At 46.7% G+C, this 15,120-nt stretch overlaps 1 protein-coding gene across 5 annotated transcripts in view; it reads right to left on the bottom strand.

The window, feature by feature from the left end:
• Positions 1–15,120, bottom strand: part of MDGA2 (MAM domain containing glycosylphosphatidylinositol anchor 2) — a 588,493-nt gene that overhangs the window by 40,296 nt on the left and 533,077 nt on the right. For all 5 annotated transcript variants that reach the window (XM_061612635.1, XM_061612637.1, XM_061612638.1 and 2 more), the window contains 2 exons: positions 11,545–11,722; positions 160–180 (listed from right to left, as the gene is read on the bottom strand). In XM_061612635.1, coding sequence (XP_061468619.1) covers positions 160–180; positions 11,545–11,722 — 199 coding nt within the window. The remainder of the gene's footprint in view (positions 1–159; positions 181–11,544; positions 11,723–15,120) is intronic.

Genomic DNA, 15,120 nt, shown 5'->3' with positions numbered 1-15,120 from the left:
TCCACTGCCGCACTGGCATGGAGCCACCAGCCGCACTGACTGCAGTCTACTGCAGTCTCTTTTCACTTATACTACTGATACACGTTGCTGACACTATATTAAGAATTATTAACTTTTTAATTCCAATTATTGTAGAAACAAGGTATTTCAAATACTTACGTAGGTGAGGATTCATTGGGGCTAGGAGAGAAAGAGAGAGGAGATGCTAAAATTAATTTCTGCACACGCTGATTATAGGTTTGGTACTGATTCCCTGTCTTCCTTCCTAATATAAGAATTCATCAAATGCAAAGATGTATCACTGAACACTAAAGTCAGGATCATTCAGACTATGGTATTTCCGATCTCTATGCATGGATGTGAAAGTTGGACAGTGAAAAAAGCAGATAAGAGGAAAATCAACTCGTTTGAAATGTGGTGTTGGAGAAGAGCTTTGCTGCCTTCGCTTCCAGGTTCCTGGCTTTATGAGACTTGAGCCAACTGAGATAGCTTCCACTCTAATCTTAAACTGACAGAGTTTCCCCCCCATTAAATAAGACTTTGCTTTATAATTTTTAACCCACCTGAATTGCTTAATTTTTACATTTTATATATAGGTGTTTATTGAGAAGGGGCATGTGGGAGGTAAGGATGGAAGGATCTGCAGTTTTGTTTCCCTTTTTCGTAGTTCTCCAATTTTAAATGTTCTCCACATTTCTGCAGCAATTTGCAGTGTTTTTTTTAAAAAAGGAATCCTCATGAAAATTTATCAGCATTTTAGTGCAAATTTCTTCTAATAAACACGTTTGTATGCAGTTTTGACTAACATGCACATCCTTGCAAGCAGTTCCTCCTAATGCCATGCATTTTTGCATGTTATCTTCAATAATATATTCATTTTTATGCACAATTTCTGCTAATTATTTGCATTTTTGCACATATAAATGTTTGTCTGGTGAAATGCATCACAAAAGTTGAATAGGTGCAGATTTCAAAGCCTGGCTGTGTGTAGTTTTTCATATTGTTTTGGAAAGTGCAAATTTTATAGATTTGGCTTGAAATGCAAACTGAATTGAATTTCTCCCCTACCCCATCCCTCTTCCAAATGCACGCCCGGGTTCAAGGTGGGTTGCTACGTTTGCTTGGCTAACCCCATTTTGGTTCAAGTGGAACCCAGGAGGTGCAAGGCCAGGAACTATACTACCACCCCACACCCCTCCCTTTTTATGGCTGGATATGCGTATTGTGCAATGGACAAGGGCAGCTGTTGAGACACAAAATTAACCAAAAGCTATTGAATACATGTTATCTTCTCCTTGGTAGAGTTCCTTCCCTCCTGTCCAACAGAATAATCCCACAGTCCATTAGAAGTAGCCTGAGTTTTTTCAGGGTCAGCAAGAACGCACACACAGACACACACAGTCACTAGATGCCCAGACCCCTCCTTGGCAGGAGGGAGAGAGAGAAAAGGTCTTTTTAAAACCGAGGCTTGAATCTAGGGAGAGAAGAAGGGGGGCCGATGGTGATCTGTGTGGGGATTTAAGAACATAAGAACATAAGAAGAGCCTGCTGGATCAGGCCAGTGGCCCATCTAGTCCAGCATCCTGCTCTCACAGTGGCCAACCAGGTGCCTGGGGGAAGCCCGCAAGCAGGACCCGAGTGCAAGAACACTCTCCCCTCCTGAGGCTTCCGGCAACTGGTTTTCAGAAGCATGCTGCCTCTGACTAGGGTGGCAGAGCACAGCCATCATGGCTAGTAGCCATTGATAGCCCTGTCCTCCATGAATTGGTCTAATCTTCTTTTAAAGCCGTTCAAGCTGGTGGCCATTACTGCATCTTGTGGGAGCAAATTCCATAGTTTAACTATGCGCTGAGTAAAGAAGTACTTCCTTTTGTCTGTCCTGAATCTTCCAACATTCAGCTTCTTTGAATGTCCACGAGTTCTAGTATTATGAGAGAGGGAGAAGAACTTTTCTCTATCCACTTTCTCAATGCCATGCATAATTTTATACACTTCTATCTTGTCTCCTCTGACCCGTCTTTTCTCTAAACTAAAAAGCCCCAAATGCTGCAACCTTTCCTCGTAAGGGAGTCGCTCCATCCCCTTGATCATTCTGGTTGCCCTCTTCTGAACCTTTTCCAACTCTAGAATATCCTTTTTGAGATGAGGCGACCAGAACTGTACACAGTATTCCAAATGCGGCCGCACCATAGATTTATACAACGGCATTATGATATCGGCTGTTTTATTTTCAATACCTTTCCTAATTATCGCTAGCATGGAATTTGCCTTTTTCACAGCTGCCGCACACTGGGTCGACATTTTCATCGTGCTCTCCACTACAACCCCGAGGTCTCTCTCCTGGTCGGTCACCGCCAGTTCGGACCCCATGACCGTATATGTGAAATTAAGATTTTTTGCTCCAATATGCATAATTTTACACTTGTTTATATTGAATTGCATTTGCCATTTTTCTGCCCATTCACTCAGTTTGGAGAGGTCTTTTTGGAGCTCTTCGCAATCCCTTTTTGTTTTAACAACCCTGAACAATTTAGTGTCATCAGCAAACTTGGCCACTTCACTGGTTTCCCAGGTCGTAGTCCAACACCTTAACCACTACACCACACTGGCTCTCAAACGGAGACAGTAGACAAGAAATCAGAAGAAGGCTAGGACTGGGGCGGGTAGCTATGAGAGAACTGGAAAAGGTCCTCAAATACAATGATGTGTCACTGAACACTGAAGTCAGGGTTTCACCCCAAGCAGCTACAATGCTGCAGCAATGTCTGCTGCAACTTCTTGAGATTGGTATCAGCCATTTGTTTCCCTCTCTGTGTTTATGGGTATCGCCCACTACATCCAAATGCCACACAAATGTCACACACGTAGGTCCAAATTTTGTCTCACCCCCACATAGCCATGAAGCTCCCTGGGTGACTTGGGCCAGTCACTGCCTCTCAGCCTCATGAAAACCCTACTCTTAGGGTCGCCATAAGTCAGAATTGACTTGAAGGCAGGACATTTACATTTTTTTAAAGCACTTCCAAAAGAACTCTTTGACTTATCTGCATTGCCTTTTTTAAATACATTCCTTACTCTAAGAATAGTCAGCTATTGGCTTCCTGTGTAATTTTCCATGGGAAATCGTAGCCAGTTATTCAGCCTCCCTGTGTTTGCTAACACAATTACTTCTCATTTGCTGAGCAACGGTCGTTTTTGGCATTCTTCTGACTCCAAATGAACCCAAATTGCGGGGGATGGCACTGAGCAACACTTGCTTTGTCGCCAAACTTTGTGGCTTTTAGGGAAGCTATCATTAATGGCTAACCTTGAATGCGGCAATATTCATATTGTTCACAGTGCGGCAGCCGGAGCCAAATGGGTAGGTTGGCACACAAGGTTCGGCTCCCAGTGAGTGACAGGAGCAGAGAAACAAATTCAGTGCACTGGTTAGTGATTCACATGTCGCAGACTAGCATCGAAAGAGAAACAGGGGAAGCAGGGAGGGGGGCTGAACGAGCAGAGGAGAGTTGCAGCTTGTGGTGATCTTTCTGCCATCATTTCTAAAGGTTCAAATGGCTTATAGGTGGGAGACAGAACATCAGAAGAGCCTGGCTGCTGGGTCAGGCCAAAGAGGGCCCATCTGGGCCAGCAACCTGTCCTCACACTGGTCAACCAGATGTCCCAATGGGAAGCCCGCAAGCAGGACCTGAGGGCAACAGCAACTGGTATTCTGAGGCTCCGGCAGTGGAGAACGAGCAACATTAGGTAAGAAAGGAAAATAATGAGCAATTGAAGAAGTAAAACCTTCAGGCTGAGATTGCAGCGTTTAGGACAGCCACTCCCAACCTGTTGCCCTCCGGATGTTTTGGACTACAGCTCCCATCAGCCCCAGCCAGCACAGCTGTGCTCCCATCCACCCCAACATCATACTGCTGTGCTGGATGAGACATTTGGGGGACAGCAGTTAGGGAAGGCTGCTCCAGGACGTTCCTACAGCTTCCAGTTGTCACTGGTCTGAGGTGGTAAGCCCTGGCAACAGCCAGTGCAAGCATTCCAGGAGAAGAAAGTGTCTGAAATGAATCCCCTTCCTCCTGCATGGGCTGAGCTGCAGGTGGCTCTCAGGGAGGAGCCAGGAGTGGTGTCAAGGACACCACATCCCGGAGGCCACTCCATCAAAGCCCTTCCTCAAACAGGAAGCCCCATATAGCCCTTCCTGTCTAGCAAAACAAAATAGCCAGTCTGAAGAGGCAGGACCAGTCCAGACCCTGAAAGGGCTTTGCTAGGGATGGACACATCTGTCCATTTTGGTTTGGTGGCCATCAAGCATCCTGTGGGACCAAGTTCCAAAGTTTAACAATGCACTAGAAGTACACAAGAATGTACTGATTGGTCCTGTTTTCATAATGTAAACTGATAGTACTACTATTAGTAGTATTAATAGTATTCACATATTATTATTTTTCCTTTGTTTTTCTTTTCTTTCCTCTCATTGTTAAATTTAGCAAAAAAAAATTTTTTTTAAATCCATTGTGTGGGGTTCCCAAGTGCCCGACAGCCAGTTGAATCTTAGGTGGTTGGGAATCACAGTGCAAAGGGCATTGCAAAGCCTCTTTCTCTCCTCCCCATGAGGTGATGAGGAGGGGAGGGGAGAAATAAGTTTGCATTTTGCAAGCACTGGCTGCAAGTGTGACTTGCGTTGTTTGCAACCAATGCTTGCAAGACAGCCACAGGGCTGTTTGCTTTGACTGCTCGTGCCTGTTTCCAGCAGGGAACTTGCACACAGAGTCAAACTGAGCCCTCCTGCCAATCAGTTGATGACATGCGTGTTTAGCCCAGAGAAGAGAAGACTGAGGGGAGATATGATAGCACTCTTCAAGTACTTGAAAGGTTGTCACATAGAGGAGGGCCGGGATCTTTTCTTGATCGTCCCAGAGTGCAGGACACGGAATAATGGGCTCAAGTTGCAGGAAGCCAGATTTCGACTGGACATCAGGAAAAACTTCCCAACTGTTAGAGCCATACGACAATGGAATCAATGACCTAGGGAGGTAATGGGCTCTCCGACACTGGAGGCCTTCAAGAGGCAGCTGGACAGCCATCTGTCGGGAATGCTTTGATTTGGACTCCAGCATTGAGCAGGGGGCTGGACTTGATGGCCTTATAGGCCCCTTCCAACTCTACTATTCTATGATTCTATGGTGTAGTTTGAGAGGGAAATGGCCTCATGGGCTGAACTGGAGACCCTAGAAGGCCAAGCCTGGCTGGCGTCCTGCGGTGAACATCCTGCCTGGCCATGATGATGCAAATTCATTCTTTATCAGTCAGTCCCTGCCCTTGTTTATCTTCCTTTCCCCTCCCAATTCCTTATTCCTAAATCTAAAACAAATGTAAGCCATCGTTTTTAACCATAAACTGCCTCGACTGCTTTGGCAGGAAGGTGGCATGTTAAGAAACGGACAATAATTGGCAGATAGAAGAAGCAACCTGCTCATTCCAGAATGTTTCTGGAGCACATCTGACTGTGTCCACCCAAGTGTTGGGTGTTGTCTTGGGAGACAGTGGAAGGTGACTCCTGGGGAACAGGCTCATTTGCAGCAGTGAGTCGCTAGAAATGCAGTCAATGCTATAAACATTGACTATGCAAGAATGCAAGTGAAAAACAAGACAAATCCAGGACTCAAGTAAGAATTTACAACCCAGTTGGTAGTACGACTAATCTTTTGCTCTCTCTCCCTCCCACCTTCTCCCTTTCCAGCCTGCAGCCAAAGAACAATGAATCAGACTATTAATACTCTCAATAAACTTCTACTTGCATGCGTGACAGTTCACACAAGCCAAAATGACTCATTCTCTGGAAAAGATCTTGGGTTTTTATTACTGTTTTGGCAGCACCAGCAAAATGGGGTGAAGTGTAAGCCCAGGTAAGTGAGCAGAGGAGGGAAAACGTTTAAAGTCATTTGGGCAACCAAAGTGGGTGTGGCCACAGGCAAAATGGGAAGAGCACAAGATGTGGCTTTTACCTTTGTACAGATAGGCAAAGACAGAAGTTTCTACGCACAGAGACAGACAGACAATCTCTCTATTCACTATTCAGGCAAGCAAGGATCATTATCATAGTTTAAGGACACATTTCAGCCAGGAGGGAGCTGAGCGGGCCAGTGCAGGGTGTGGCCTCGGATAGGGATCATGGCCTGGGGAGAAGCCTGGGGAAGCTTAGCAGTCATGGAATAAGAGGAGAGGTCCTCTTGTGGATAAGGAATTGGTTAAGAAGCAGAAAGCAGAGAGTAGGAATCAACGGACAGTTCTCCCAATGGAGGGCTGTAGAAAGTGGAGTCCCTCAAGGATCGGTATTGGGACCTGTACTTTTCAACTTGTTCATTAATGACCTAGAATTAGGAGTGAGCAGTGAAGTGGCCAAGTTTGCTGATGACACTAAATTGTTCAGGGTTGTTAAAACAAAAAGGGATTGCGAAGAGCTCCAAAAAGATCTCTCCAAACTAAGTGAATGGGCGGAAAAATGGCAAATGCAATTCAATATAAACAAGTGTAAAATTATGCATATTGGAGCAAACAATCTGAATTTCACATATACGCTCATGGGGTCTGAACTGGCGGTGACCGACCAGGAGAGAGACCTCGGGGTTGTAGTGGACAGCACGATGAAAATGTCGACCCAGTGTGCGGCAGCTGTGAAAAAGGCAAATTCCATGCTAGCAATAATTAGGAAAGGTATTGAAAATAAAACAGCTGATATCATAATGCCATTGTATAAATCTATGGTGCGGCCGCATTTGGAATACTGTGTACAGTTCTGGTCGCCTCATCTCAGAAAGGATATTATAGAGTTGGAAAAGGTTCAGAAGAGGGCAACCAGAATGATCAAGGGGATGGAGCGACTCCCTTACGAGGAAAGGTTGCAGCATTTGGGGCTTTTTAGTTTAGAGAAAAGGTGGGTCAGAGGAGACATGATAGAAGTGTATAAAATTATGCATGGCATTGAGAAAGTGGATAGAGAAAAGTTCTTCTCCCTCTCTCATAATACTAGAACTCGTGGACATTCAAAGAAGCTGAATGTTGGAAGATTCAGGACAGACAAATGGAAGTACTTCTTTACTCAGCGCATAGTTAAACTATGGAATTTGCTCCCACAAGATGCAGTAATGGCCACCAGCTTGGATGGCTTTAAAAGAAGATTAGACCAATTCATGGAGGACAGGGCTATCAATGGCTACTAGCCGTGATGGCTGTGCTGTGCCACCCTAGTCAGAGGCAGCATGCTTCTGAAAACCAGTTGCCGGAAGCCTCAGGAGGGGAGAGTGTTCTTGCACTCGGGTCCTGCTTGCGGGCTTCCCCCAGGCACCTGGTTGGCCACTGTGAGAACAGGATGCTGGACTAGATGGGCCACTGGCCTGATCCAGCAGGCTCTTCTTATGTTCTTATGTTCTTATGTTCTTAAGTCCCAAGGGCTGGACAGAGAAGCCAGGAAGCCCCCAAACTAGAGGTTCCTCATCCCTGGGGTATTGGCTTGCAGCATTTCTCTCGTTCCCTTCTCCTGTCAACTCTCTGTGCTGATTTTTAGATCCTGACCTCCTATAGGCAGGGATTAAGGCTCTTATACTTTACTTACACTTACGCTTTGCAAAGCCCCAGACAGGCTGATGGTGCCATGTCCATAATAAATAGTAATAATAAATTTCATTTCAGCAGAATGTGGCCTTTCTGGGAGTGCTCCTGGGCAAACACCGGTTTGCTTGTTCTTGTCCCACCACCAGAGTGACAGTCCAAGCGGGAAACTCGTAGGCATTTCACACCTGACCATCTGCGAAACTCTCTTGAACTCAGACGGCAGGTGTCCCGAGAGAGTCATCCCCACGGTGCTAAATAGCTCCAGAACCTGCTGTGCTCCCGCAGTTTCTTCAGCTGGTCAACCTGCCACTGAGGATAAAAAACTTGGCCATCCCTGTGCCCCCCTTTTTTGCCTGTTCCTCAGCTCCTTAGCCCTTCTGACCCAGCTGTCTCTTGCAGGGCCGTTCCCCCTTGAATTAAGACAGGGGAAGCCAACACGGTGTCCTTCAGATGTCGATGCACTTTGGACAGCTCCTTGAAAGTTTGGATTGAAATTCTGAGCAGATTCCAATGCCCCACTGACATAGAGCCACCAGCCGCCACTGTTGACCATATGGGCTGGGGCTGGAGTCCAGCAACGTCGGAAGAGTACCACGCTGGGCCTCCCTCTGTTAAGAACAGTCCTGCTGGATCAGACCATTGGCTCCATCTAGCTCAGCAACCTGCTTCCCAAAATGTCCGGAGGTGGGTGATTGTGGCCTGGTAGAGGGCGTTCTCTGGGGCAGCAAAGTGTCTGGTGCCTTTCTTACGTAGTTGCCATCATAAGCTGAAGAAGCACTCCTTTGCCCTTGGCCTTTGACACCTGGGAGAGATACTTCAGGACCCACCCTGCTCTTGTGAATTTGTTTTAAACTGTTTTCAAGACTGTATTCTCGCTGGGCCCACTCACTCCTCTCGCCCTCACCCCCTGCTGCACCTCAATTTGCTCTGCCTCAGTTGCTGAATCGGGAATATATTAATTTTTGCATTTGAAAAAAGAAAAACTTTTTTGAAGCCAATTACTGTAAATCTTATTTTACTACCATTACAAGTGGGATTTGCGGGGGGAGGCAGTGATCTTTTAGGAGGGGCTGTTGTAACCCTTTCTTATCGTAAAAGGCATCGGCCATGCTACCTCCCCTTCCCTGCTCTTTGCCTCCACTCTGGGCTTCCTTTAATCCAGAGTAGCAGAAGGCAGAGACCATGCTGAGAGCCAGAGCTCTCAGGAAGAAGGAAGTGCAAGAGATAAGACCCGCTTCCTCTGCTCCTTCCCAGGCCCCATGGAGAGGCCAAGGCCTGAGCTGCCTCTGACGGCTGCCACGACGTCGATGCTGCCCTCAGCTGCTCCGCTGGCCTTCACAGGCTCCAGCCAGCAGAAGGTGGTGCTCCATGACCCTCCAGCCCCCGCCCAAGGTCTGCCTGACCCAACAGCGGGATTCGGCCAGCAGCTCCAGCTCCAGGAGGGGCTCCAAGGGGGACACGTCGGGGTTGGGCGGCGCTGCTCCACACTGACTTCCGTGTGGAGGTCCCTTGATCCCACCATGAAAGGAATGAAGCTGCCTTGGGCCTCTCCCTCTCTCTTTCCAAGGCCAGCAGCAAGACATGGCCACAATCTAGGGCAAATATAATATTGGGAGAAATTGCTACAAGACACTCTGAGACCATATGGTGAAGGGTGGGTAAGAGACTGAGGCAACAACAACACCCCTCTGATGCTTCTAGGAAGGCCACAAGCCAAACGTGAAGACAATAGTGGTTTTCCTCTTTGTCCCACTATCCGGAGGTATACTGCCTCTGAAGCTGGAGGTTCTTTCCAACTGCCACAGCCAACAGTCACTGAGAGCCTTCTCCTCTATGAATTGCTCTTTCACAGGCTTGTGGCTTTAGATCAGGGCTACAAGCTTCATTCCAGCTTACCTCCTGTGTTGCCAGCTACCTGCAGTGTCTGTAGCCACTGAGTCCTAATTCTGCCAGTACCCAAAGGCTGTACGCCTGGCAGATCTCATTGGCTGGGTGAGCCAAGGGCCTAGAGAGGGACCTTGAAAGAAGCATTTATGATGACGGACTTACAATGTGGAAAACTCTCCCTTTAAAAGCGAGGTAGAGGGGGATTGTAAACATTCAATTAACTGCCTTCGGCTACTGGCCGATAAGTTTCATTTCTGATGCTTAGAGAGGAAGGTTTCAGCCAACAAAGGTTTATGCTCTATTGATACAATTAATTAGCTTGAAAACTGCTACTGGAACCTTTTCTCCACCAGCTACTGATCTGTACGAAGACGTGCCCTCCCTCCTGGCCTGTTGCTGCAAAGATTTTGAGGAGGTCTAAAGAGTTTGAAAGCTGAGTTCATGGTGCCCACTGCAGGGATGGGAATGTCTGTGGCTCTCCAGATGCAATGGGTCTTCAACTCCCATCAGCCTCAACCAGCATGGCCAATGGTCAGAGTTGGAGTACCACAACATGGGGAGGGGGCACAGGTTCCCTGCCCCTGGTCTAATGGATCAGTCCTGTCTGGGCACAACCAGATTTTGAGTTGCTTCAGTTTCTACCCTGCAAATACCCCCCCCCAAAATATTTAATCAATCTTCCCTTCACCCAGGATCTGAAACTACAATTAAGAATAGCTATGTGGGGGGTGGGGGTGGCAGCATGGGGGGCATTTGAATAACCAGCAGATGCAAGAGGGCTAACTATTAATTTCTCCAAATTTGTAGGCTGTCATTTTTTTTAATATCAGGATTTATATATCACAATAAAAAAAAGCCCTCTAAGGAGTTTGCATAAGACAATAAAACAACGAATGGCACTTTTCGCACATCAACAAGATCCCAGGGCAGTTTGCAACAACATCTAAGAAATATAAACAAAATGTCAAAACAATCCAAACCCAAGTCCCTCTGGGATGACAGAGTTTGGTTTGGCCGTTCTTGAGCACTCCTGGCTAAGTCAAGGCTCAGCTGGGGCTATACCAGTGTCGGTCCCACACCCCAGGCTGAGCGTAATTCCCTCTCCTGACTCAGCCGGGGCTCCGCTGGCATAAGTTCCCAAAGAGGACATTCCAGGGGTGTCGGGGAGCACGGTGGAAGCGAGACAAGACAGGGAGATCTTACACCTATCCCAACCTGCTTCTTGCTCGGTCATGTGACCAAGCTACCCAGCGGACCTTAGCTGGCAAAAACAATTGGGCTCAAGTTGCAGGAAGCCAGATTTCGACTGGACATCAGGAAAAACTTCCTAACTGTTAGAGCCATACGACAATGGAACCAATTACTAGAGAGGTCGTGGGCTCTCCAACACTGGAGGCATTCAAGAGGCAGCTCGACAGCCACCTGTTGGGGATGCTTTGATTTGGATTCCTGCACTGAGCAGGGGGCTGGACTTGATGGCCTTATAGGCCCCTTCCAACTCTACTATTCTATGATTCTAAGTTTGGAAGAGGGGAACTTCAGCTGGTGTCAGTCATACTGGCTTTCCACAGTTAGGATTGCACTGTTAATGAAAGAGTAACAGAGCAACAACATGAGGCCAAAGAACCCCTGGTGGCCGAGAAGAAGAAAAATGCAGTTGCTTGTTGGCTGAAGCCCATCAGCCTCTCTGCCACTTCAGCTTCTAGAGGCAGGATTATCAACATAACCCTTTCCACCCACCATTTGGTGCCAGCAGGCACTGCCATCATCTTGGTAACCAAAAGTGTAAAAAATGGGTTTGCCAAGGTAACTTCTAGTCTGGCTTTCTGTTTGCCTCAAAGATCTAGCCTGCTGTGCCCATATTGTATTTTGGAAAGTGACATGCAGAATAAGCCCTTATGGAGAAATGCCAAGCCCTCCTCCCTCTGCCAGCTCCTCCCTGGCAAACCGGACAACAGATTTTGTCATTCCCAGCAAGTCTTGGCAGGGTGGAAACCAGCAATCCAGGACTCCAAAAAGGAGGCCTCCAGCAGCAGAAACTCTTCTTACCGCTGTATTTGATGACACGGATGGTTGAATCGCCATCTCCATATATGGTGACTGGGGTCAGGCGGACTTCGTAAGCCTCTGGCTTGATCAGTTCTGTCAAGTTATACGTAATTAATTCTCCCTTCTGGATCTTCCCGTTCACAGCAATTTCCTGCTCCCACCAGCGCTGCTGTCCAGCCTAGAAGCAGATACAAGGAAGAGAGTGTTGCGTTTCTAGCTTTGCAAACCAAAACTTGAGCAGGGCAAAATCCTGCAAACCTTGAGAAACAAATGAAAGGGATCACATGTGAACATCTGTCCCTTCCTGGCCTCAGTGGGCCACAGCCAACCAAGGAAAGAGAATTGAGAAACCACAAGTTGTCCTTCATTAATTTGTTCAGATCTCTCCTGAATCCAACAAAATGCTTTAATTCTCACAGCTATTCCAAGAAATCCTTGGAGCATGGAAAGGCCACAGATCAGAGGCAGAGCATCTGCTTTGCATGCAAAGTGCCCCAGGTTCAATCCCTGGCATCTCCAGGTAGGGCTGGGAAAGAAAGACCGCCCCCCTGTCTGAAACCCTGGAGAGCCACTGTCAGTCATTTTAGGACAGCTTTGGCCAACCTGCTGCCCTCCAGATGTTGCTCGACTACAATTTCCCTTAGCCCCGGCCAGCACGGAGGACACCAGATTGGTGGTGGCTGGTGTAGGCAATTCTGAGAGAGGCGGCCCAATGGTCCAAGTCACCATAAGGCTGCTATCTGTGTTCCCAGAGCACAGAAAAGATGGAGTTAAAGCTAAGTACACAGAAAATGGGCCTACTCCACTAGGATATTCGTCTATGCAGCCCCTATTGAAATATACGGGAGATGCAGAAAATAATTAAATAACCTTGCATTGGACAGCGACTCAAAACCTGAATTGATTACTGGGGTTGGTTCCCTTCATCCGCCCACCTGCCCTTTTTCATTCCTGACGTTCTTCAGAAGGAGAGAAAGAAAAAGAGCCAAAGGACTTTCTTGTGCTCCATATTCCCCTCATGATTTCCCCCACACTTGATACATTTTTCCAATTACCAGCCTTACTGGCAATGAATTTTTATTTTTTTGAACAGGCACATGCATTGTTATGTCAACATCACTAGACCTCACGTTGGCTTCCTGTAGGCACTCTTGCCCTCAGGGCGCTAAGGGGAGACAGGAAGCTTTTCAGTATTTATTATCCATCCCAAGGGCACCTGGCAGGTCCATCTTGTGGAAATGAAATGTTCTTCTCGAGTGATTTGGCACGGCAAAAACATTCATGTAATTCCTTATGACAAACTTGTCAAGAACTGGATGAGTTTGTTACACAAACAAGCCCATTCAACAAACCTTTTATTCTACGTCTTTAATCTGTACATGAAGTACAAAAGCAGGACAGGGCCAAACAAGCTATCCCATTTGTCAACGTTGATTTGCAAGAATGAAAAGTGCATTCAAAGTTAACTGCTGCATGGAATAATTCCAGTGGTCTTAATTCCTTCAGAAGGACCGTTCAGGTACGCAACACTCTCAATGGAAATGGACTGCCTTCAAGTCGATCCCAACTTATGGCGAACCTATGAATAGGGATTTCATGGTAAGCGGTATTCAGAGGGGTTTACCATTGCCTCCCTCTGAGGCTAGTCCTCCTCAGCTGGCTAGGGACTGCTCAGTTGCCACAGCTGCACAAGCCAGCCCCTTCCTTTTCCGCAACTGCCAGCTGGGGGGCAACTGGGCTCCTTGGGACTATGCAGCTTGCCCACGGCTGCACAGGTGGCAGGGCATGTAACCCCTGAGCCACTCACTTTGGGGTGATCTTTAGCTAGCCCTTGACACCCAGGAGACACAAGCAGGGATTTGAACTCACTGTGAGGCAGGCTGTCTTCCCCACTGTGCTATACCAGCTACAGAACACTCTCAATACACGTACCAAAACACAGGATTCATGTTTAAAGGCAGAGCCAAACACCAAACAGCTAGAAAGTTTCAGACAAAGGTTCAGATGCTGTAGGCAGATAAATATGCATCTTATTTGCTCACTGTGGCAGTCCCACTGGACTGAAGGATGACTTGCCATGCATACTGACTCTGTCAGGGGCATGTGACTCTTTCCCAACTTACAAGGGTTCAGGAAGAACTGAACAGTACTGTTGTTGTTGCTATGTGCCTCCAAGTCGCTTACAACTTATGGCGACCCTATGAATCAGCGACCTCCAAGAGCATCTGTCATGGACCACCCTGTTCAGATCTTATAAGTTCAGGTCTGTGGCTTCCTTTATAGAATCAATCCATCTCTTGTTTGGCCTTCCTCTTTTTCTACTCCCTTCTGTTCTTCCCAGCATTATTATCTTTTCTAATGAATCATGTCTTCTCATTATGTGTCCAAAGTATGATAACCTCAGTTTCATCACTTTAGCTTCTAGTGACAGTTCTGGTTTAATTTGTTCTAACACCCAATTATTTGTCTTTTTTGCAGTCCATGGTATGCGCAAAGCTCTCCTCCAACACCACATTTCAAATGAGTTGATTTTTCTCTTATCTGCTTTTTTGACTGTCCAACTTTCACATCGATACATAGTGATGGGGAATACCATGGTCTGAATGATCCTGACTTTAGTGTTCAGTGATACATCTTTGCATTTGAGGGCCTTTTCTAGTTCTCTCATAGCTGCCCTCCCCAGCCCTAGCCTTCTTCTGATTTCTCGACTATTCTCTCCATTTTGGTTAATGACTGTGGCGAGGTATTGATAATCCTTGAGAAGTTCAATGCCCTCATTGTCAACTTTAAAGTTGCATAAATCTTCTGTTGTCATTGCTTTAGTCTTCTTGACGTTCAGCTGTAGTCCTGCTTTTGTGCTTTCCTCTTTAACTTTCATCAGCATTCGTTTCAAATCATTACTGGTTTCTGCTAAGAGTATGGTATCATCTGCATATAATAAATTATTGATATTTCTGTTGTGGTGTATTGATAATCCTTGACAAGTTCAATGTCCTTGTTGTCAACTTGAAAGTCACATAACTCTTCTGCTGTCATTACTTTAGTCTTGTCATCTATTTACTATTTCTGTACACGAGGCATAAACATCTAAGGAACATTAGGCATGCACGCAACATGCATTCAATGGACATAACTTTCCTCAAATAATCCTGGGAACTGTAGTTTGTTAAGGGTGCTGAGAATTGCAGCTCTGTGGGGGTAATCTGTTTTTGTGGCTTTCTTTACTCTAAAGATGAGCAAATTCAAGGGTCAGTTATGATGCACCTAGGGCAGCCTTTCCCATCTTGGTGCCCTTCAGATGTTTGGGAGTACAGTTCCCGTCAGCCCCGGCCAGCACACATTAACTGTGACAGAGGCCCTTTTTGCCTCTCTGCCCTCCCTCCCTACAACCTCTAATCCTCGATAGTTTGCTTTTTGCTTTCTTTGCCAGCTGTTTCGTCAGTTGTCTTCAGTCAGCCAGGCACTGGGGAGAAGCCATTGTTTCAGTATCATAGCTGGCTTCAGTGAAGGCTGGTGGCTCCAAGTGAGTGGGACAGTGGAATCTGCACCGGGACAGCTCCTTGAAAGCTCAGACTA

The sequence above is a fragment of the Rhineura floridana genome, chromosome 2, assembly GCF_030035675.1.
Source record: "Rhineura floridana isolate rRhiFlo1 chromosome 2, rRhiFlo1.hap2, whole genome shotgun sequence".
Classification (NCBI taxonomy): Eukaryota; Metazoa; Chordata; class Lepidosauria; order Squamata; family Rhineuridae; genus Rhineura; species Rhineura floridana.
Note: the sequence above shows the minus strand (reverse complement) of the source record. Positions and strands in the feature narration are given on the sequence as shown.